This window comes from Jaculus jaculus, chromosome 7 (assembly GCF_020740685.1).
Source record: "Jaculus jaculus isolate mJacJac1 chromosome 7, mJacJac1.mat.Y.cur, whole genome shotgun sequence".
In the NCBI taxonomy this organism is placed as follows: domain Eukaryota; kingdom Metazoa; phylum Chordata; class Mammalia; order Rodentia; family Dipodidae; genus Jaculus; species Jaculus jaculus.
In genome coordinates, this window is record NC_059108.1 from 141,129,649 (window position 1) to 141,151,209 (window position 21,561).

The 21,561-nt window shown below is 45.4% G+C and overlaps 1 protein-coding gene across 1 annotated transcript; it reads left to right on the top strand.

The window, feature by feature from the left end:
• Positions 1–3,916: 3,916 nt before the first annotated feature.
• On the top strand, positions 3,917–21,230 carry Angel1 (angel homolog 1). Its single transcript, XM_004649389.2, has 10 exons — positions 3,917–4,011; positions 7,191–7,760; positions 9,240–9,466; positions 9,908–9,977; positions 10,549–10,982; positions 13,524–13,650; positions 13,940–14,050; positions 17,414–17,483; positions 18,572–18,735; positions 19,338–21,230. The coding sequence occupies exons 1-10, from the start codon at positions 3,948–3,950 to the stop codon at positions 19,496–19,498; spliced, it is 1,998 nt and encodes a 665-aa protein (XP_004649446.2). The 5' UTR covers positions 3,917–3,947; the 3' UTR covers positions 19,499–21,230.
• Positions 21,231–21,561: the final 331 nt, after the last annotated feature.

The following is a 21,561-nucleotide window of genomic DNA, read 5'->3' on the forward strand; positions in this document are numbered from 1 at the left end:
TGATATGATGAAGGTTAGTGTGATGATATGACACAGTACAGATCATACTGGGGAAGACCGAGGCTGCTCTTCTTCAGGCCAGGTCTCTTTGGATGGAATCTGCAGTCACTGGCTTGCTTGGCCGTGGCACATTGCAGTTTGAATCTTTCAGCCAGGGATTATGGAAGGAGAGCCAACATTCACAGTGGCTAGAATTGGTGTTTGTCCAAGCTCAAGAACTATAACAGATGTCTAGCATGTATGAAGCTCTGGGTTCAATTCTCAGCACTGCATAAACAGGACATAGTGGTATATACCTGTGGAGGCAGGACAATCAGGGGTTCAAGGCTCTTTACTGCTACACAGTGAGTTCAAGGCTAGCAAAGAAAGAAAGAAACAAAAATAGTGAGGGTTGACCCTGGCTCAGGCATGGTGAGGAAACTGAGGCCCTGGAGGTGGGGGGTGGGGGTGATGGGGTCCTGAGAGAGGTTCCATGGGTAGGAGTGGTGAATCCCCAGACTTGGACTCAGGTGGTCTAACTCCAAAGCTTGTGGTGTGTGTGGACATAACTAAGAGGGAAGCTTTGCCTAAATGGCCCCAGGAAAAACCTTTGAAAGAATGTGGCATAAGCTAGCTGGCCTGCCATGCTATGCCCACACTTATGCACTGTGCAGCCAGGTGAGGTGGGCCCCTTTAGCAGAAGTTCCTAAACTCATGACTTCATAAATATCTAAGGGCCTCACTCTTGTGAAAGCAGAACTCGGAAATCTGTATTTTAAATTGAGCGTGGTGGTGCACACTTTTAGTTCCAGCACTTGGGAGGCTGAAGTAGAAGGATTGCAATGAATTTAAGGTCAGCCTGGGGCTAGAGAGTGAGATCCTGGTCAGCCTGGGCTAGAGTGAGACCTTGCCTCAAAAACAACAACAAAAAAAGTAAAAAGTTCACTGCAGAGACATCTGTATTTGATTTGCTTTTTGTTGTTGTTGTTGTTTTGTTTTTCAAGGTAGGGTCTCGCTCTAGCCCAGGCTGACCTAGAATTCACTATATAGTCTCAGGGTTGCCTTGAACTTGTGGTGATCCTCCTACCTCTACCTCCTGAGTGCTGGGATTAAAGGCGTGCCCCGCAATGCCTGGCTTGATTTGATTTTGTTTGTTTGTTTGTTTTGGTTTGGTTTTGAGGTCAGGTCTCACTCTAGTCCAGGCTGACCTGGAATTCACTATGTAGTCTCAGTGTGGCCTTGAACTCATGGCGATCCTCCTACCTCTGCCTCTTGAGTGCTGGAATTAAAGGCATGCACCATCATGCCAGGCTTTGATTTTTTTTAAGATTTGTATTTATTTATTTATTATTAGAGACACAGAGAGAGGGAAAGAGATGGAGAGAAAGAATGGGCGTGCTAGGGCTTGTAGCCACTGCAAATGAACTCCAGATACATGTGCCACCATGTGCATTTGGCTTACGTGGGACCTGGAGAATCAAACCTGGGACCTTAGGCTTCACGGGCAAGCGCCTTAACTGCTCAGCTGTCTCTCCAGCCCTTTGATTTGATTTTTTAAAAAATATTTTTACTTATTTGAGAGACAGAAAGAGTGAGTATGGGCACACTATGGCTTCCTGCCACTGGAAATGAATTCCAGATGCATGTGCCACTTTGTGCATCTGGTTTATATGGGTACTGGGAAATTGAACCCAGGCTGTTAGGCTTTACAAGCAAGTGCCTTTTCCGCTGAGCTATCTCTAGCCCCAGAAATCTGTATTTTAATTATATTTTCCCAAGTAGATGAGAGAACCATTGCTTTACAAAATTATATGTAGACTCCTTGATTTAAGATCTGATTTGGGGGCTTCAGAGATGACTTAGGGTTAAGGTGCTTGCCTGTAAAGCCTAAGAACCCATGTTTGATTCCCCAGTACTCATGTAAGCCAGATGCACAAGGTGGCATGCACAAATTTGAAGTTTGTTTGCAGTGGCTGGAGGCCCTGGCACACCCATTCTCTCTCTCCCTATCTACCTCTCTTTTTCTCAAATAAATAAAATACGAATTAAAAAAAAAAACGTGATTTGGAACTTGGACTTCTGGATAACTCTTGGGACAAAATGGAAGGAGAGTACAAGAAAGAAAGGTTTACTGAAGTGATGTTCTAAGAGTGATGTTGAGCTTTGGGTTCCATGGGTAGTCCTAACATTTGTGTGGTAATTTCTAAGTGGCTTCCCAACCTTCAGATTACTAAAGCCTCCAGGTTCATCTCAGGAAAGGTGAGTAAAGAGGAAGGTCACATTACCAATTCTCTCCTTCTTCCTTTTAGCCCTCCAGTGTTATGATGTACCCAGCCAGTCCAGGATCTGGTGACTCCCCGGAGGGCTTTCCTGAACAGCCAAGGCTCCAGCCACAAATTGGAAATGGCGCAGCTCAGACACTGGGTATCGAACCTGGGTTTACTATGTAGTCCTTTTCAGAGCATAGCTGGGGCAGAAGGCTGAGGAGAGTGGGGGCAGGGGAAGAGAGATTCACAGAGGTCATTGGTTCACACAGAATTGATGGAAGACCTGGCCTTCATTTAGAGATGCATGCTTTGTTCATTCATTGGACCCTACCATGCAGCTGACAGTATTCAGCACTAGAGATACCTCATGTTTGTAAACACCACCGGTCAGACTTAGTCCTAGGTCTTGTGGCATCCTTCCTCCTTCTCTTCTTTCTCAAGGACACACACCTCATTTGGAAGGGGGGTTTGGAGGAGACACTCTTATGTGCCAAAGCAAGGGCAGGGCTCCATCTGTGATCTAGAATCTTAGCTGAGGAACAAAGTAAAAGGAAAGGAAAGGAGCAATGAGGAAAAGTTTGCTCCAGCCTCAGCGAAAACTCCAGACCTTCATATTTACAGATTGAAAAATGGGCAGAGCTGGAAGGTGTTCCTAAGGTAGACACCTACTTGGTGGCAGAAGTGAGAATAAACTTGTGGCTTTTGAATGAATTAGAATGAATTACAGCTCCAGTGAGGACCTTTTTATTTACTTATTTTTAAATTGTTTTCAAGGTAGGATCTTTCTCTAGCCTACGCTGACCTGGAAGTCACTGTGTAGTCTCAGGCTGGCCTGGAACTCTTGGCGATCCTCCTACCTTTGCCTCCCAAGTGCTGGAATTAAAAGGCGTGAGCCACCACACCCGGCTTATTTTTAATTTTGTTTGTTTTTGTTTTTTCGAGGTGGGGGTCTCAGTCTAGCCCAGGCTGATCTGGAATTCACTATGGAGTCTCAGGGTGGCCTGGAACTCAAGGCGATCCTCCTACCTTTGCCTCCCAAGTGCTGGAATTAAAAGGCGTGAGCCACCATGCTTGGCTTTATTTTTAATGTTTATAGGTAGCATACAAAATAATTGGTTTACTACAGAGGCTGACCAGGCACTCTGAAGCCTTAATTTTTTTAAAAGAAAATATTTCTGAATAAAAAATAAAAAAACAAAACAACAACAACAAAAAGAAAGTATTTCTGAGAGGCAGAAAGGGTTAGAGAAGGAGACAGAGAGAATGGGCACATCGGGGCCTCCAGCCACTGCAAGAGAACTCCATCCCTTTCGCATCTTGGCCTATGTGGGTACTGGGGAATGAAGCCCCTACGTCCTAACCGTTAAGCCACCTCTCCAGCCCTGAGGCCTTGATTTTAAATCCGGGAACTTCGGGGATGATGAGGAGTTGGCTGGCCCCTAGCCAGTTCCTCGCGCGCTCAGCCTGCGCTGCCAATAAAGTTGTTGTTTGAAGCGAGGCCGCGGGGGAAGCACGCGGCCGCGCACGTGGGGAGGAGGTGGGCGGGGCCTGCGCGTCCGCGGGGCCTTGCGTCAGCGGGGGCGGGGCCTCGCCGAGGTGGACTCCGCGGGGCGGGGCCTGTGTGTCCGCGGGGCGGGGCCTAGCTGAGGTAGACTCCGCGGGCGGGAGAGCGCTGGAGAGGGGCGGCGCTGGGGGCCGGCCATGATCGCGTCGTGCCTGTGTTACCTGCTGCTGCCGGCCGCGCGCCTTTTCCGCGCCCTCTCAGGTACGGACCTCCCGTAAAGGGCTTCTCCGGGACCCGGCGACCCCGGTCGGGCCTCGGCAGTGCCCAGGTGGGGGGTGGTCCTCGACCCGGGGCCTCGGGGCCATCCGGGCCTCACGAGACTCGGGCCGGCGGGCGACTGTCCCCCTCTCCCCCCCTCTCTCTCTCCCTCTCTCGTGGGCACCCCCCTCACGCCGTGGCCCGGTGACGTCGGGCCACGGTTAACGTGGGCGGAGGCCCGGGGAGGGGGGCCGTGCTCCTGGGCCGTGGCGGCGCAGACGTCCCCGGCGGCTGGCCGCGTCACCCCGCGGGGGTCGGCAGCGTTGGCAGTGCCCGGACGAGGCTCGGAGTCCCTGCGGGTAGAGGCGGGGCAGCCCTGGCAGTGTGGGCGGGGAGGCGGGGCGGGCGTCGCACCGCCTTGGCCCTCGCTGGCTCCTGGGCGGACATGCTCAGAAGTCAGAGGCGGCCTGCCTTCCACCTGAGCTGGGGGGCAGCGATGGCTTGGGGCCGGGGGGGGGGGGGGGGCGCTGATGCCCGCAGGAAGCTTTCGGAAGATGGAGGGAGGCTTACTTCTTTACTTTTCCATTGCTCGACGAGGGCCACCCACAGTTCCCCAACTTTTTCTCCTGGAGTCCGGAACCAAGAAGGACTTTTTTAAGACACGAGGGGCCCAGGCGTATTCTGTGATTTTTCTTTGTGGGCAATTGATACTACATGTTTTAACAATCTATTTTATTTATGTATTTGAGAGAGAGAATGGGTGTGCCAGGGCCTGTAGCCACTGCAAACAAACTCCAGATGCATGCGCCCTCTTGTACTGGGGAATCGAACCTGGGTTCTTAGGCTTTGGAGGCAAGCATCTTAACCACTGCACCGTCTCTCCAGTCCGGTACTACATGTTGTATAGAAAGCAGTTGAAATACTTCAGTGTTTCCACTAGACTACCAGCTTCAGCTGGGCAGAGGCATCATGCTCACTTGTTTGCTCTGAACATGCTTACCACATTTTGCCTGGTGGCGGTCCATACTCCTCAGGAATGGGCAAGTCTACAGAAGCCCTTGCTTTCAGAAAACAGAGCACATTTCTTTAAGTATGTGGCTGGGACTAGAGCACTGAGATTTGTATTGTGTCTGCTCTGTACCTCTCCACTACAAATGAGATGGATTTCTGGAGGATTAATGTCACTTAGTAAAATCAACTCTGGTTTGTGATTGCAAATTGTGTCAATAAATTCAAGTTGTCAGCTGCAAAAAAATAAAAATAAAAGTAAAAAATAAGGAAAAAAATAAAAAGACAAAAACGCGGCAAAGAAAAAAAGGTATGTGCCTGGGGGCTCTAGAGCTATCCAGCGTCCACAGTGGCAGTCTTAGTCCTAGTTATGTCTCCTGGTCAGTAGGGTTTTAGGGGTCTTAGAGGCCCCTTATCCACCCACAGATTAAATTATCTGTTTTTTTTTTTTTTAATTTTTAGCCCTCTCCCTCTTTTTTTAATTAAAAAAATATAGCTTCTAAAAATGATCATCACCAATAAAATCTGAAAGTTTGAAAGTTCAGCATGCCATGCTTATCAACCAGAGCTCTTATGTGGTATATACACAGGGTGTTTCATGGGGCAGATAATTACCAAGTCCTTGACTGAAGCTCAGCATTCCAGCCCTGGTTGACTGAGAGCAGGATTTCTTAGCTGACACTGTTGACACTGGAGCAGATCCTTGTAAATAAATCTCTGTTGTAGGACATTCTGCGGCACCCCTGTCTGTCCACTAGATGTCAGTAGCTCTGCCACTCTTGTGTGGAACACACTGGACGTTGCTAAATGTCGCTTGAGGGCACAATCTGCCTGTTGTCCAGTTGAAAATTACTGATTTAAAGAGAGAGAAACTTATGTAGCTCATAAACACATTTGAATTTTCACTATTTTAGCCCCTTGAAGTTTTTCATTCCTTAAGAAAAATTGCCTTGTTAGGCCTGGTGGTGCAGGCCTTTAATCCCAGCATTTAGGAGGTTGAGATAAGAGGATCACAGTGAGTTTGAGGGTGGCTACAGAGTGAGCTCCAGTTCAGCCTGGGCTAAAGTGAGACTCTGCTTCAAAAAATTGCCAATGAAATGAGCTCTAGTGAAGTGGCCAGTCACTCATCCTGTGCTCTATGTCCTAAGTTATGTGTATGTGTGGAAGTTTTGCTCTCACAAAACATTGAAGATACAAATTTAGAGAATTCCCTCCGTCCTTCTTGCCTGTTAGCTGTCATTTGTGTTGGTTGTAGTAGAGGGATGACAGCTGTCTCATAACTGTCATTTTCTGGCACCTTGTTATAAACAGTCTCTGATGTGTTATGGAATGGAGATCAGATGCTGAAGTTTGTGAAAATTTTATTGGTAGAAAAAATAGCTTTGAGACTAGGCTCAAGAGTTTTGCTAAGAATTAAGTTGTGTCAATTTCAAGACTATCTAATTTTGATTTTTCTTTTTCTTTTGGAATGCCTTCATAGATTATGGAATCTGTAGAGCTAGAAAACTCTTGGGGATTTTCTAGTCCCCATTTTATAATCAAGTCCAATTGACTGGGGCATTGTCTAGGTTCCTTTTAATTTCAGTACAAGCTCATCATCTACAGTACTAGTCCTTGATCAAGGGTTAGTTCCAATATAATGTGGTTTTTAGAACCAGAGAGTGATGTTAATAGTAGTGTCTCCTTCCAGATAAAAGATAGATAAAGGAGGTGTGGTCATATGTGCCTGTGTCCTAGGTTCTATGCTCTTTCATTCATGTACTGGAACTTATCAGGTCCCTGCCATGCAAATTAACGAATATGTTAATATTCAGCATTCCAGCCCTGGTTGACTGAGAGCAGGATTTCTTAGCTGACACTGTTGACACTGGAGCAGATCCTTGTAAATAAATCTCTGTTGTAGGACATTCTGCGGCACCCCTGTCTGTCCACTATGTTATTATATTATATTATATTATATTATATTATATTATATTATATTAATATAAAACAGTACCTGACACCTAGGAAGCACTTCTGTGATGATCTTGATCCAGGTGTTAGGGTGGGCAGGTTCATGATGGTACAGGGAGTACGTATGACTCTTGTTCATAGGAGACTTAACCTGATAGCCAGGGAAGAATGTGGACTGAGTGATATTGTCTTCTTATAACCATCTATTTTTATTTTCCTAGATGCTTTCTTTACATGTCGAAAAAATGCCCTTCTGGCAAAGAGCCCGTCCCCCCAGGTAGAGGGTAACTTTGCCATGGCCCCTCGGGGCCCTGACCAAGAGGAGTGTGAGGGCCTGCTGCAGCAGTGGCGAGAAGAAGGGTCCAACCAGGTGCCCTCAACTGTGAGTGAGGGTCCCCTTGCAGAAAAGGGATTAGCCGAGAGCAGTCTGGCACTCCTGATGGATAATTCTGGAGAACAGGATGCAGCTTCAGATGACAAGTGGTCCAGCAGGCAGCTGAGTGACCTGCGGGCAGCAGAGAACCTGGACCAGCCTTTCCCCGAGGTTCTAGGGGAGGAACCACAGTCAGAGGTTGAGGGCCCCTTGTGGGCAGCTGATCCTGTACAGACAGAGCCACAGTATGCAGACTGTGCTGTTCTTCCATTGAGCACGATGGCTGCACAGCAGTGGGAAGCGGATCCTGCGGTGGTGCCCTGGAACATGGCACTGGAGCCTGTGCCTCAGGAAGAGGCTCCCATGTGGCCCTTTGAAGGCCTTGAGCAGCCTCCCCCAGTGGAAATACCCTATCACGGTGAGTCTGGCACATGGCTGAGTAAGCCAGGGTGGCAGGTTGTCTGGGAGAAGATCCTTGGGTAGAGGGTTCTGTGGCTCATTTTTATTTATTTATTTATTTATTTTGGTTTTTCAAGGTAGGTTCTCACTCTAGCCCAGGCTGACCTGGAATTCACTATGTAGTCTCAGGGCAGCCTTGAACTCATGGCAATCTTCCTACCTCTGCCTCCTGAGCACTGGGATAAAAGGCATGTTCCACCATGCCCAGCTTCTTTCTTTTTTAAAAAAAATATTTATTTATTTCTTTGACACAGAGAGAGAAAGAGAATGAGAATGGGTGTGCCAGGGCCTCCAGCCACTGCAAATGAACACCAGATGTGTGTGCTCCTTTGTGCATCTGGCTAACATGGGTTCTGGGGAATCGAACCTGGGTCCTTTGGCTTTGCAGGGAAATGCCTTAACCACTAAACCATCCCTCCAGCCCTCTGTGGCTCTTTCTGTTTTTCTGAGACTTGCAGGGACAGATCTAGGGAGGCTCTTAAAGATCATCTTATTCATTCTCATGGACCTGCAGATGAGATAGCCACAGTGCAGGCAGGTAAAGGGACATGTTTACTGTCATAGCTAGATAGTGTAAGAACTGACACCTGGCTATAATTCTGATTCTCCACTCTGTTTTTCTACAGGGCTTTGTGGAGGAAGGAGGAGGGGATTTCAAGGCCTCTACTCTACCTTGAGGAGAATAACTAGTTTTATTTGTGTTACATATCGGGGGTTCATTAAAATGTGAAGGGCTGGAGAGATGGCTTAGAGGTTAAGGTGTTTGCCTGCAAAGCCAAAGGATCCTGGTTCCGTTCTCCAGGACCCATGTAAGCCAGATGCACAAGGGGGCACATGTGTCTGGAGTTCGTCTGCAGTGGCTAGAGGCCCTGGCATGCCCATTCTCTCTCTCTCTCTTTCTCTCTGCCTCTTTCTCATAAACAAATAAATTAAATTTAAAAAAAAAATGTGAAGAAAGGTTTGTGGCTCAAATAGGTATGGAAATCCACGAAGTTACCTCATGCTATAACCAGATGTAGAGATCAGACAATATTCAGGGCTGAAATTACTCTAGAAATGTCTTTAACTCTAGGTGGCTATTAACCACACCTCACTGAGTAATTCTTCAGAGGCTCATGGGTGAATCTAAAGTAGAGGCCGTCAGCCTGAGTATTTTTGAGCATCTGCTAGGTGCCAGGTCCTGGGGGATTGCAAGGGTGAACAGGCCAGGTTGCCTCTGACTCTGTGGAGCTGTCTACTCTGAAGCATGTCCTCAGAGGGATGAGTCACAAGGGCAATGGAACAGGAACCTCAGGCATAGTGTTGTGGTCATGTCCAGAGGTGGCCCGGCCTTGGAAAACCTGAGTGAACTTCAGGCATAGTATTACGGTGGTGTGTAGAGGGGCTCTGGCCTCTCAATAACCTGAACTTGTCATCAGACTCTTCTTCCCCTTTGTAGAAATCTTGTGGCGAGAATGGGAGGATTTCTCCACCCAGCCAGATGCTCAAGGCCTGGAGGCAGGGGATGGCCCTCAGTTCCAGTTCACTCTGATGTCTTACAACATCCTGGCTCAGGATCTGATGCAGCAGAGCTCCGAGCTCTATCTGCATTGCCATCCAGACATCCTAAACTGGAACTATCGCTTCGCCAACCTCATGCAGGAATTCCAGCACTGGGACCCCGATGTGAGTGAAGAGGGTGGATGTACCATCTTGCATTGGTGCTGGACAGCAATTGTTCCCTGCTGCTCCAGAGATTGAATTTAACTTCATAGTTGTTCAGATGATGACAGTTATGCCAGACAGGCTGAAGCTTTGTGCCCTTGAATCAGAGTTTTGAGCATATACAGAGACGAATCCAGAGGTGTGCGCTTTTCAGCACCCTCATCCAGGGAGGAGGACTTGAGGGATTCAAGAGGCAGGAAAATCTAGCCCACCTGTCTTGACTCCCAGCTTCAGTCTGGGCTTGTTCTTGATGTTGGTAGGTGCCTGGGAAGTCAGCCCTGTGGGAGATTTCAGCTTAGATCTATGTGTGCAGCTTCCTACCAGGTCTGGGTACCTGCTCCCAGGGAGGGATGGTCATGGTGTGGCCCTCTGGAGTGATTGGTTTTCTTGTCAATTTCCCAGATCCTGTGTCTCCAGGAAGTCCAGGAAGACCATTACTGGGAGCAGCTGGAGCCCTCTCTGCGGATGATGGGTATTGCAGCTTCCTGGCATGTTTGTCAGCCCTTCTTCCTTCAGTCCTCACTTCTTTTCTGAAGAGCTCATCTTTTTCTTGTGTCTAAGTAAACCTTCAGTCACTCTAGGGTAGCTTCTTCCATATGTGAGTAAGAAAACAGTTCTGAAGTTTGTTGAATCTTTGTAGTAACCAGTTCCACGAAGCTGAGTGTTATGAAGCCTGTTTTACAGCTGAAGAAATGAGTTCTGAAAGTGTATATGACCTCAAAATCACAAAACTTCAAAGCTGTTTAATAGGCTGTGGAACCAGGACTTCCACTTGGTTGACTCCCTCCCAGGTTCTCTGTTCTTCCTGTCATGTTGTGTTGCTCCATATCTTTTCTTCCCTCCGGGTGCCTCAGCTTTCTGTTTACAGATGTAAGGGAATCTCTGCAGAACCACAGAGGTGGCAAGGGCAAGAGATCCCTTTAAGGGGCAATAGGAACAGTGCCTTAGGAGCTACCCCCATATGCTATTGCATTGGTTGGAAGGGATTCAAGCTTTAAGGACTCTGGACTCATCTCCATCTCCTTGGTGTGGTTTCCTTGCAGGCTTTACCTGTTTCTACAAGAGGAGGACTGGATGTAAAACAGATGGCTGTGCTGTCTGCTACAAGCCCACCAGATTCCGTCTGCTCTGTGCCAGCCCAGTGGAGTACTTCCGGCCAGGCTTAGAGCTCCTCAACAGGGACAATGTGGGCTTAGTGTTGTTGCTGCAGCCACTAGTTCCAGAAGGCCTGGGGCAAGTCTCAGTGGCTCCACTGTGTGTGGCAAATACTCATGTCCTATACAACCCACGCCGGGGTGATGTCAAGCTGGCCCAAATGGCCATTCTCCTGGCTGAGGTGGACAAAGTGGCCAGGTTGTCAGATGGGAGCCACTGCCCTATCATCTTGTGTGGGGACCTGAATTCCGTGCCTGACTCACCTCTCTACAACTTCATCAGGGATGGAAAGCTCCAGTATGATGGGATGCCAGCCTGGAAGGTGACATGGGGGCAGCCACTGGGGGGTGGGAACACAGTCTGGGGAGAGAGGTGGGTGTTGGCATCACATGCTGCTTCTTTGGCAGAGACTGTTATACCTGCTTTGGTTCCCTTCTGCTACTGCTTTAATTGAATAGCTTGTGCCTGAGCCTGGATGTTAGTAGCTCATGAGTGGCTCTGGAGTATTGAAACCCCTCCCCTTTTTATCATTAGTTTTAATTCACAAGTAATATCTGCATATATTTTTGTAATAATTGAGACAAAGTAGGGAAAATACCCCCTTTATTACCTTAATTCCATAACTTTCCTCTCAGAAGAAAGTAATGATTATTGTGATTGATGCCATTCTTGCAGATTATGTTTTATGCATTTACAGTGTTATCTGTGTTCCTCTGGTATGTCAGTTTACATTAGTTTTATGTTATTGTTGAGTTAGGATCTCACTGTAGTCCATGCTGACCTGGAAATCACTCTGTAGTCCCAGGCTGTCCTTGAACTCACAGTGAACCACCTACCACCGCCTCCCAAGTGCTGGGATTAAAAGCATGTGCCACCACACCCAGCATCAGTTTACATTTATAAATTCCTAATTATATTCCAGTTTCTAATATATATAGACAGACATTAACTTTTTTCTTTTTCTTTTTTTTTTTTTTGAGGTAGGGTTTTGCTGTAGCCCAGGCTTAACCTGGGCGTCACTATGTAGTCTTAGGCTGGCCTCAAATTCACAGTGATCTTCCTACCTCTGCCTCCTGAGTTCTGGGATTAAAATCATGTGCCACCATGCCCAGCTAACTCATCATTTTTATTGTGTCTGAGCAATACTTTAATTAAATTTAATTTTTAAAGCATATTTATTTATTTGCAAGTGGGGGGGAGGGAAGGAGAGAGAAAATGAGAGAGGGAAAAGAGAGAATGGACATACTAGAGCCTCTTGCTGCTGTAAATAAACCCCAGATGAATGTACCACTCTGTGCATGTAGCTTTACATGGGTACTGGGGAATTGAACCCAGGCTGTTAGTCAATGCAAGCTAGCAACTTAATTGTGGAGCCATCTCTCCAGCCCTTGCTTTATTTTATAAATGAAGAAACAGACTCTACATAATATTCTGTAGATGATGTAGGTAGTGGAGGAGCTAGGATTTACAACCAGGTGGTATGGTCTGTATGCATTGCTGTAACAGCTGATGTAAATCTACTGTTTGTAAATATACAGTACTGTATTTTCCATTTATGGCTTCATTTTTCCTTTCAGTAAGTAGTTTCTCATGTCTTCTAAATTCTGAATATTGGTAGCATAGACAGCTCCTAGTTTTATCAGCTTGTACTGATTTTCTTGTATGCCACTTATTCCCTTTGTTCCTCTGTTTTGTCCTTACTGGCCCAACTTGCTTAGCTTCTGGCAAAGCCCAATGGAGAAAAGACATTGAATGAAATTATTACTGAGCACTTGGGGCTTTTATTTTAATAAAGTTACTCAAGAGCTAGCAATGTCCTACTCTAAAAGAGCTGTAATCAAGGAGCCTAGGGAACAGAAAAAAAAATTTGCTGAGGACTTACCACACAACAGACACTACTTTTCATGGGGTATAAGAGCATTTTCTTTGAAGCCAGTTCTGAGTTCAAATCCTTGCTCTGATATCTTAGGCAAGTTGCTTAATTTTCTCAAGCCTCATTTGTTTTAGCTGTATGGTGTAGATATAATAGGACCTATATCAGATATTTTTATGGATTACATAAAATTATGTAAAGTGATTTCTAGTATTTTGTTCAAAGGAAACAATCAGCATTTTGTAGTGTTATTTTTATTAATATTTTAAAATTGTAAATAATATTAGTATCCCATTTTACAGCAATGGATATTAAACCAATGAGTTAAGTAAGTTGTTCAAAGTCATAAACATTAAATGTCTATTAAATTCCAGATGACATATTGAATATGTAGGTCCTTTTGGGGCAGAAGGATTGTGTCTGTCACCAGTCTCCTGGTGTCTTACACATAGTTGGCATTCAAATATTTGTTGTTGAATTAAAGTTGGCAAATATTTCCCCTGTACCTTCTGTCCATTCCTAGGTTGCTCATTGGCTTTGATCTCTGGTAAAGTGCTTGGTACATTTCCTATTTGGTGTGACCCTGTGTCATCCTAGTACTAGACTTTAGAAATTAGACTTTGATCCAGAAGATCCAGAGGTCAGGACAAACTTGTCCCCATTGCAAGTTAAGCCCCTGAAGAGTTGTCTTCCCTGTTGAGAATTGTGTAAATTTTTCTGCAGCAAACCTTAGGATTTCATGTTCATAAGTCTGTTTTCCATGGCTCACATACTCACTCTCTTTTCCTTCTTTCCTGTCCCATGAACATTTCAGTGTTTCTAGTGAAAAAGTAGTGATTGAACTAGTTTATTTTGATCTTTCTTGGAGAGTCATGTTGCTTTTACCACATCTATATGGTCTGAGTCTGCATGTTTTGTATTTTTCCAAATGTCCCAAAACAGGACTTGTCATTTCTATTTTCTCATTCCCAACCATGTTATTCTTTGTAGGTGTCTGGACAGGAAGACTGCTCCCATCAGCTTTACCAGAGGAAGCTGCAGGCCCCACTGTGGCCCAGCTCCTTGGGCATCACTGACAGTTGTCAGTATGCCACATCCTGTCGTCCTAAGAGATTAGGTAAGCCTGTTTTACATTCTTGGTTGCATGTGTCTTCATTCCCATCATGGGAGAAAGCTTGCTGTTCAGTGACAAGAGGAAGTGTAATCTCTTTAATTCTCTTAGCAAGTTCTTCGTATTGTCCTCCATATGTTCACCCAATAAAATGGACACCTTTGAATCATAGCTGTTGGAAAATCTCCTTGTCTTTAGGTCCACACTTGCTCTGTGTCACTATGCTAGAAGCCTCTTGGTACTAAGGAGGTTTCAGCATGGGGCTCCTTCTTTTCTTTTAATTCTTGGGTTACAGAGAGACGAAAGTACGGCCGAGATTTCCTGTTACGTTTCCGCTTTTGCAGCATCGCTTGTCAGCGACCAGTAGGATTGGTTCTCATGGAAGGAGTGACAGACTCTAAGCCAGGTAACAGAAGCTAAGCCAATTTTCTTGGTCTTCCTATTTCTTCAACCCTGACATTTGTTACTTACTGGTTTCTTGTTCTTTTCTAAATATAATTCATTCGTTCGTTCGTTCGTTCGTTCCTCCCTCCCTCCCTCCCTTCTTCTTTCCTTCCTTCCTTTCTTTCTTTCCAAGCAGAGAGAGACAGAGAGAGAGAGGGAGAAAGAATGGGTGTGCCAAGACTTCTAACCACTGTAATTGAACTCCAGACGCATGCATCACTTTATGCATCTGGTTTTATGTGGGTGTTGGGGAATTGAACCCAGGTGGTTAGGCTTTGCAGGCATGTTCCTTAACAGCTGATCCATCTCTTCTCCAGCCCTCTAAATACAATTCTTTTTGTTTTTTCCCCCCGAGGTAGGGTCTCTCTTGCTCAGGCTGACCTGGAATTCACTGCATAGTCTCTGACAGTGATCCTCCTACCTCTGTCTCCCAAGTGTTGGGATTAAAGGCATGCACCACCATGCCCCGCTAAATATAATTCTTAATCAGCTTGTGATAATGAGTGTCTAAGAAGAAAGGTGAGTTGAATTAAGTAGCCACATACATGCATATCGTGAACAGAGTGCTGGACCACAAATCAGGAGCCCTGGGTTCTTGCCAGCTCTGAGATCTTGAGTAAGCTACTTAGCCTTTTTAGGCTTAAGTTGCAGATAACTACTGTTAGAACATTTCTAGGGGGAAGATACTATATCATGAGGCTTGTTAAAATCATAAGGTGACAGTGTACCTGGGCACAATAAAAAGTTGTTCCTGAGGAGAACTTTTTTTTTTTTTTTTTAGGTTTTTTGAGGTAGGGTCTTACTCTGGCTCAGGCTGACCTGGAATTCACTATGTAGTCTCAGGGTGGCCTCAGACTCTTGGCGATCCTCCTACCTCTGCCTCCTGAGTGCTGGGATTAAAGGCATGCACCACCACACCTGGCCCCTGAGGAGAACTTTTTTTTTTTTTTTTTAAATTTTTATTTATTTATTTGAGAGCGACAGACACAGAGAGAAAGACAGATAGAGGTAGAGAGAGAGAATGGGCGCGCCAGGGCTTCCAGCCTCTGCAAACGAACTCCAGACGTGTGCGCCCCCTTGTGCATCTGGCTAACGTGGGACCTGGGGAACCGAGCCTCGAACCGGGGTCCTTAGGCTTCACAGGCAAGCGCTTAACCGCTAAGCCATCTCTCCAGCCCGAGGAGAACTTTTTGATTGAACATAGCAGAGTATTCTTGACGTCCTCACCTTTTTGTCTCTGAAACCATTTCAAATCAACAAAGACGGAAAAAGGCAAACTCCTTTTTTTTAAAAAAAAAATATATTAAAGAGAGAGAGAGAAGGAGGGAGGGAGGGCGGGGGGGGTGGAGAGAGAGAGAGAGAGAGAGAGAGAGAGAGAGAGAGAGAGAGAGAGAGAATGGGTACACTAGAGCCTTCAGCTGCTGCAAACAAACTCCAGATGCATGTACCCCCTTGTGTGCATGTGCAACATTACACACTTGTGTCATTGTGCATATGGCTTATGTGGGACCTAGAGATATAATCATGTGTTCTTAGGCTTCGCAAGCAAGCACCTTAACTGCTAAGCCATCTCTCCAGCCCATTTTTACTGTTTTAACTATTTTTTTTTCCCCAAGGTAGGGTCTCACTGTAGTCCAGGCTTATCTTGAACTCACTATGTAGTCTGAGGGTGGCTCACAGGAATCTTTCTATTGCTGCTTTCTGAGTGCTGGGTTTAAAGGTGTGCACCACCACACCCGGCTTTGTTTTAACTTTTTATTGACAACTTTTATAGTTGCAGACCATATCATGACCATAGTCCTCTCCTACTCCTCCTTTTTACCCTTCCCAGTTCCCCCTCCATTGAATCCTTTCTCTTTCCAACTAGTCTCTCTTCTACTTTGATGTTGTCATTTTATTTTCTTCCTATTATGCAGGACTTCTGAAGGTAGCATGAGCCACTCTGAAGCCATGAATACCATGGCCACTTGGTGTCTGGGAGACAGTGTTGTAAACATTCCTCCCCTTCCTTTGGCTTTTACATTCTTTTTTCCACCTCTTCCACATTGGTCTCTGAGCCTGGGAGGGTGTGATAGAGATGTCTTATTTAGTGCTGAATACACCACTATCACTTCTTCACAGCACTTTGATGAAACTCCATCATTTACAAAACTAGGAGATCTGAAGATACCTGAAACTATGAACCACAGCACCCATGGAATGGCTTTTAGCACTGGATATGTGCCTTGGGTGCTTGAAGAAGTATGGAAAGAAACTTACCTGTGAGGTCATGTGAATCTCAAAACCATAGTATATATTTTCCCAAGGTGATGAGCATATTTTTCATGAAAGCAGAATCTCTTGCTTTTGTAGTGAGCATAGAAGAGCATAGATTGTGATAGGAAAGTCCCTGGACTGTTTGAAATCTAAGAGGCAGTGTAGGAAGGACTAATACATGCTAGGTCCCTCCTTTTATAAAAGTCATACAGATAGCTGGTGTAAGCTGGGTTTGCCCTAAAGGAATATTATGCATGTGTACTAAAATATTACCATAAAAAGGAAGAAAGGAAAAACTAAAGGCAGATGAATAATCTTAAAAAAAAAATAAGTACTTCAAAGGTAAATATTAAAACATACGGAAATTATGATTATCTTCCCATGAATGAAAAAAATGAAGTGATTGCCTTTGTAAAAGAATAGCACAAAATAGCTGCCTTTACAAAATCAGTTCCAGCACATGCCAAGAAGATGAACCTGTGCCTGCAATCCCAGTCCTATGATAGAATGGAGAATTGCTTGCTGCTCAGCCAGTCTACCGAAAACAAAAGCTATGGGTTCAGAGAGAGACTCTCAAGGAAACAACACAGAAGAGCAATAGAGGAGGGCACCAGATGTATTCCTTTGGCCTTTGCACGTGTGCAGACACGCATGTACATATGCATACACTCCCCACACACTTTGTGATGCACTTTCCTACTTTGGGCATGAGAGTAATATCAGTATTGCCTTACAGAATATATTGGAAAATATTTCCTCTTATGCTTTGAAAGTGTATGTGAAGGATTTGGATGAACTCTTCTTTAAATGTTTAAATAGACTTCACTAGAGAAGCCATCCAAGACTGGGCTTTTCTTTTCAGAAGTTTTTAAATTACTGATTTAGTATCTTTACTTGTTACAGGCTTCAATCAGATTTTCTGTTCCTGATTAAGTTGGTGTATGTTTCCCCTTCTAGATACTTCTGAAGAAATCTAGTCAGAGTCTGAGAGGGATTTCATCGTGAAAGGTTTTAACACTGCTCCAGTGTGTATGGATGCTAAAAGCTTTTTCTCTCTGGTCATCTACAGATAGACCTGCTAATTGGGCCGAATGTGTCCTTGAGGAAGACACATCTGAATTTGAGCCTGTCTTCCCCAGGTAAACTTATTTTAGTTCTCTTTAGTTTCAGTGTAGCCCCTGCCTTGAGTGTGAGAGAGATTCTTGCTGGCTGTCCTGAGACTAATTTGGGGTAACACTTTTTTATTTATTTATTTTTAAACTTTATTTTAAAAAACTTTTGTACATGTATAACTGTATTTTGATCATATATATACACTCCACTCTCTCCCCTCTCTCCTTCCCTTCTTTCTCTCCCATTGGTTTCCTTTGTTCCCTTAGAAAGTTTTACTTTCATGTCATATATGTATAATACATACGAGTGATTCTGCATATTTGAAATCTAGGAACCTCAGATGAGATAAAAACAAATATTTGTCTGCCTGAGATTGGCTTAATTTACTTAATATGATTATTTCCAGTTGCATCTATTTTTCTGCAAATGACATAACTTCATTCTTCTTTATGGATGAAAAAATTGCACATTTTACTTATCCATTCCTCTGTTGTGCACTGAGGTTGGTTCTATAACTTAGCTATACTATAATAAATAGTGCTGCACTAATTGTTGATGTACAAGTATCTCTGTGGTATATTGGCTTGCAGTCCTTGGGTAAATAAACACACAGGAGTGGTGCAGTCAGACCATATGGATGATCTGTTGTTAGCTTAGTTATACCTCCATATTGACTTCTTTAGCAGCTGGACTAGTTTACATTTTGAGGGAGCACTTTTGTTAAGCTGTCTCTAGTCTCCCAATAAAGCTTATAGAGCCTATATATAGAAGCAGGTGACTCACCCGTATTGAGTCTGCATGTGAAAAGCCTGTGTACTCCTTTGAGGGATAAAGTCTCCAATAGGCTTGCTGGTCAGAGACAGGAATATGATTGGTATATTTCGTTGGGTGAATAGAGAATGGGGATGAGGCATATCAGGGTTTGCTAAATTATTAAGTCTAGTTCTAGGTTAATTTTAGTTGAGACTGCTAGCCTCTTAATAGGATGAAAAGGAAAATGTGAAGATGGAAATATTTGGGATCATGCCTTAAAACTTTTGCACAAAATCCACATAGAAACATGACCTGGATACAATGTAATTTGCTAGCTGAAGCCTTCCCCTCTGTCCTGTAGACCTATAGGCACTATCCAGCACTGCCTCCACCTGGCCTCAGTGTATACCCACTTCCTGCCCCAGCATGGCCGCCCAGAGGTCACCACAATGCCCTTAGGTCTTGGGATGACAGTGGATTACATCTTCTTCTCAGCTGAGTCCTGTGGGAATGAGAACAGAGCTGGTAAGCCTCATGGAACCAGGGTTAGATGCTACCTCAGAGTCCTTGGGTTTGGGCTACTGTGACCTGTCTGCTGCTGGTCATCCCAGTAATTCTCCTTGTAGGCCACTTGCTTTCCTTCTCCCTTTATCTATTCTATTTTCTATTCCTATTTCAGGGGTTAAAAATAGAGCATGGCGGGGGGTGGGGTGGGGAGGCGGTGATTAGACTTGCTCAGGGGCAGCAGTTAGGGAGGGACTTGGTAAGGTCAGACCCTGTTTTCTCTTTTCACAATAGTCACAGTGAACAAGTTCACCAGTCCCATGCCTAGTTTGCTTAGAGTATGTTTTGGGGGAATGAAATGATTGTTTATGTTTAAAAATCAAACTTTATGTTAGAAGTATGCATTTATGCTTCTCTTGGAAAATCAAAATTCTTGCACTGCTGGACCCTGAGCCTGTGTCCCAATTGCCCAGACCCTTTGTAGCCATCTTGATTCACTGATGTTACAGGGGTCATTTTGGCCTCCTATCCAGACGCTCAGGAGGAGGTGAGGCACACGAAGGGGATACTGCCTGTCTCAAGCCCTGTCTGGTATACCCACTGGCTTCTACTTTGTGCCATAGATCACAGGTTGGATCGACATGGAACTCTGAAGCTCCTGGGCCGCCTCTCCCTCCTCTCTGAAGAGATTCTCTGGGCTGCCAACGGCTTACCCAATCCCTTCTACTCTTCAGACCATCTCTGCCTGTTAGCCAGCTTTGGCATGGAAGTTACTGCCCCGTGACGACCCCCAGGGGAAGAGGGGCTTCTCTTCTGGAAGAGCTCACTGGATTGACGACTGTGCAAATGCCCTGTGCTGTGGAAACTTACATCCTTTTCCCTTGTTCTTTCCTGCCTGTGGTTAGACTTTCTCCAAGCCTATCCATGTGCTCTGCCTATGGTCCCTGCTACACCCCAGCCTCTTCCTAATCCTGTGCCACATGCTTGGTGGCCCTGGGAGAGGCGGAAAGGTTTCCCCCTTTCATGTACCCAGCACTCCCCTTGATTTTTAATGACCAGGGTTGCGGGAGCTATTGATCTCATTGGTTATTTGCTTTCGGGCCATTTCTTGGTGGCACCTTCTGACTAACCTCATACCCTTCATGACCTGTTGGCCAAGCCCTCTTGCCAGGAATGCATGTGTCCTCTTGGGGTAACACTGGGCTAGGGGCAGGTTGAAAACATGGCCCAAAAGCCAGCAGGTATATTTATTTGTCCTTGTCACCCTTTACCTTGGGTTTCATTAGTCAGGACACACTTGTTAGCTGGGCTTAGGGAGTTCATGACCCACAGCCTGGACCAGCAGATCAGGGCATGCACTATATACTATACCTCAGAGCTCCCCATAGGCCTGGTAATTTTGGCAGGACTCATTCTTTGCTCCAGAGTGCCCTGAGGGAGGCAGAAATTAAAGCCTTGTGTGGAGTTCAGTAGGTGGGATAGTGGTATGAAATTTAAAACATTTTAAGGATGGGGAGAAGAAACCTTCAGGAAACTCTATCTGTGACTGGACTTTGCAGAACTGGACTAGAGTTGGAATTCCTGTAGGAAAGAGCTGGAGGCTCTGTAGCTGCCTTAGGCAGGACTCAAGCCCTGAGGGGCTTACTTTTATTTGTTCTGCACACCTAAAAAGCAGTTTTCCGTTCCTTTCTTCACACTACTTTTATTTCTTGTCTCCTACCTTCCCTGGTCCCTTCAGTTTTCTTTCTGCAGAAGCCTACTATTAGCTCAGGTCAAACCATCTCAACAAAAGGCTAGCTTTGGGCAGCATGGGTGGCTGTATTTGAGGAGTTGCTTTGTCCAGCAAAGCCTCAGTGCTTAGAGCCTCTGCTCTCCCTCCCCAAACATGGGGTCTCCTAGCCACTCAGGGTCCCCTCTAGCACACACTGTGTGCCACCTGCATGCCTTACTCTAATTGTTGGGATGTGGCCTAGGGTGTCCTTGGGCCAGCTCCTCCCCACACTTCTAATTTAGAGTGGCTGTTGCCCTGTTCCATCTCCATGAGGAGGAGGGCCAAGAGGTTACAGTCAGGTGATGGTGGGCCAGTGTTAGTGTTCTTTCATTTATTTGAATGCCAAAGACCCAGCTTGAACACTGCTACTGTGTGGCTGGTTGTAAGCTTTCCTTGACCAGTTTTTGGACAACTTCTTTCCTGTGTGTCTATTGTAAATTGTTTTCTGGGTACTGGACGTGGGTCTGTCTGAGCCCCAGGCCTGTCTGTCCACAATCCCCCATTCACTGTGTCTCTTTCTAGGCATTTCCGGAGGTGGTCTCAAGATAATGTCCTGTTGGTTCCTATCTGTTTCCTCTGCCAGGAAATGCAGGTTCAAACTGCAAAACATGGCAGAGGACCAGAGCTTTTCTTTTTTGTTTCTGTTTTAGAAATGAAGTGGGGGTTTAGATATTTGAATTGCACTCTGCAGCATGCAGAACTGGGTAACAACATTTTTTCCAAATAAAAGTTTACCTTCCCCTCATTGTTGGTCTTTTTATTAGGACCCTGGGGCTGAAGAGATGGCTTAGTGGTTAAGGTACTTGCCTGCAAAGCCAAAGGACCCAGGTTCAATTCCCCAGGACTCATGAAGCCAGATGCGCAAGGTGGCACATGTGTCTGGAGATCGTTTGCAGTGGCTGGATGCCCTGGCACGCCCATTCTCTTTCTACCTCCCTTTGCCTCTTCCTCTCTCTCAAATAAATAAATAATAAAATACTTAAAAAATAGGACTCTGAAAAAGGTTGGAGACAGGGTTGAAAAATGTGGGCAGAACACAAAAAGATGGAGACACTTTGATCCTGAGGGTGGGATCT

Coding starts and splice junctions, on each gene's coding strand:
- Angel1 (XM_004649389.2), top strand. CDS start 3,948: ATGATCGCGTCGTGCCTGTGTTACCTGCTGCTGCCGGCCGCGCGCCTT. Junction 9,467..9,907: donor TCCAGCACTGGGACCCCGAT/GTGAGTGAAGAG, acceptor TCAATTTCCCAG/ATCCTGTGTCTCCAGGAAGT. Junction 18,736..19,337: donor TGGGAATGAGAACAGAGCTG/GTAAGCCTCATG, acceptor TTTGTGCCATAG/ATCACAGGTTGGATCGACAT.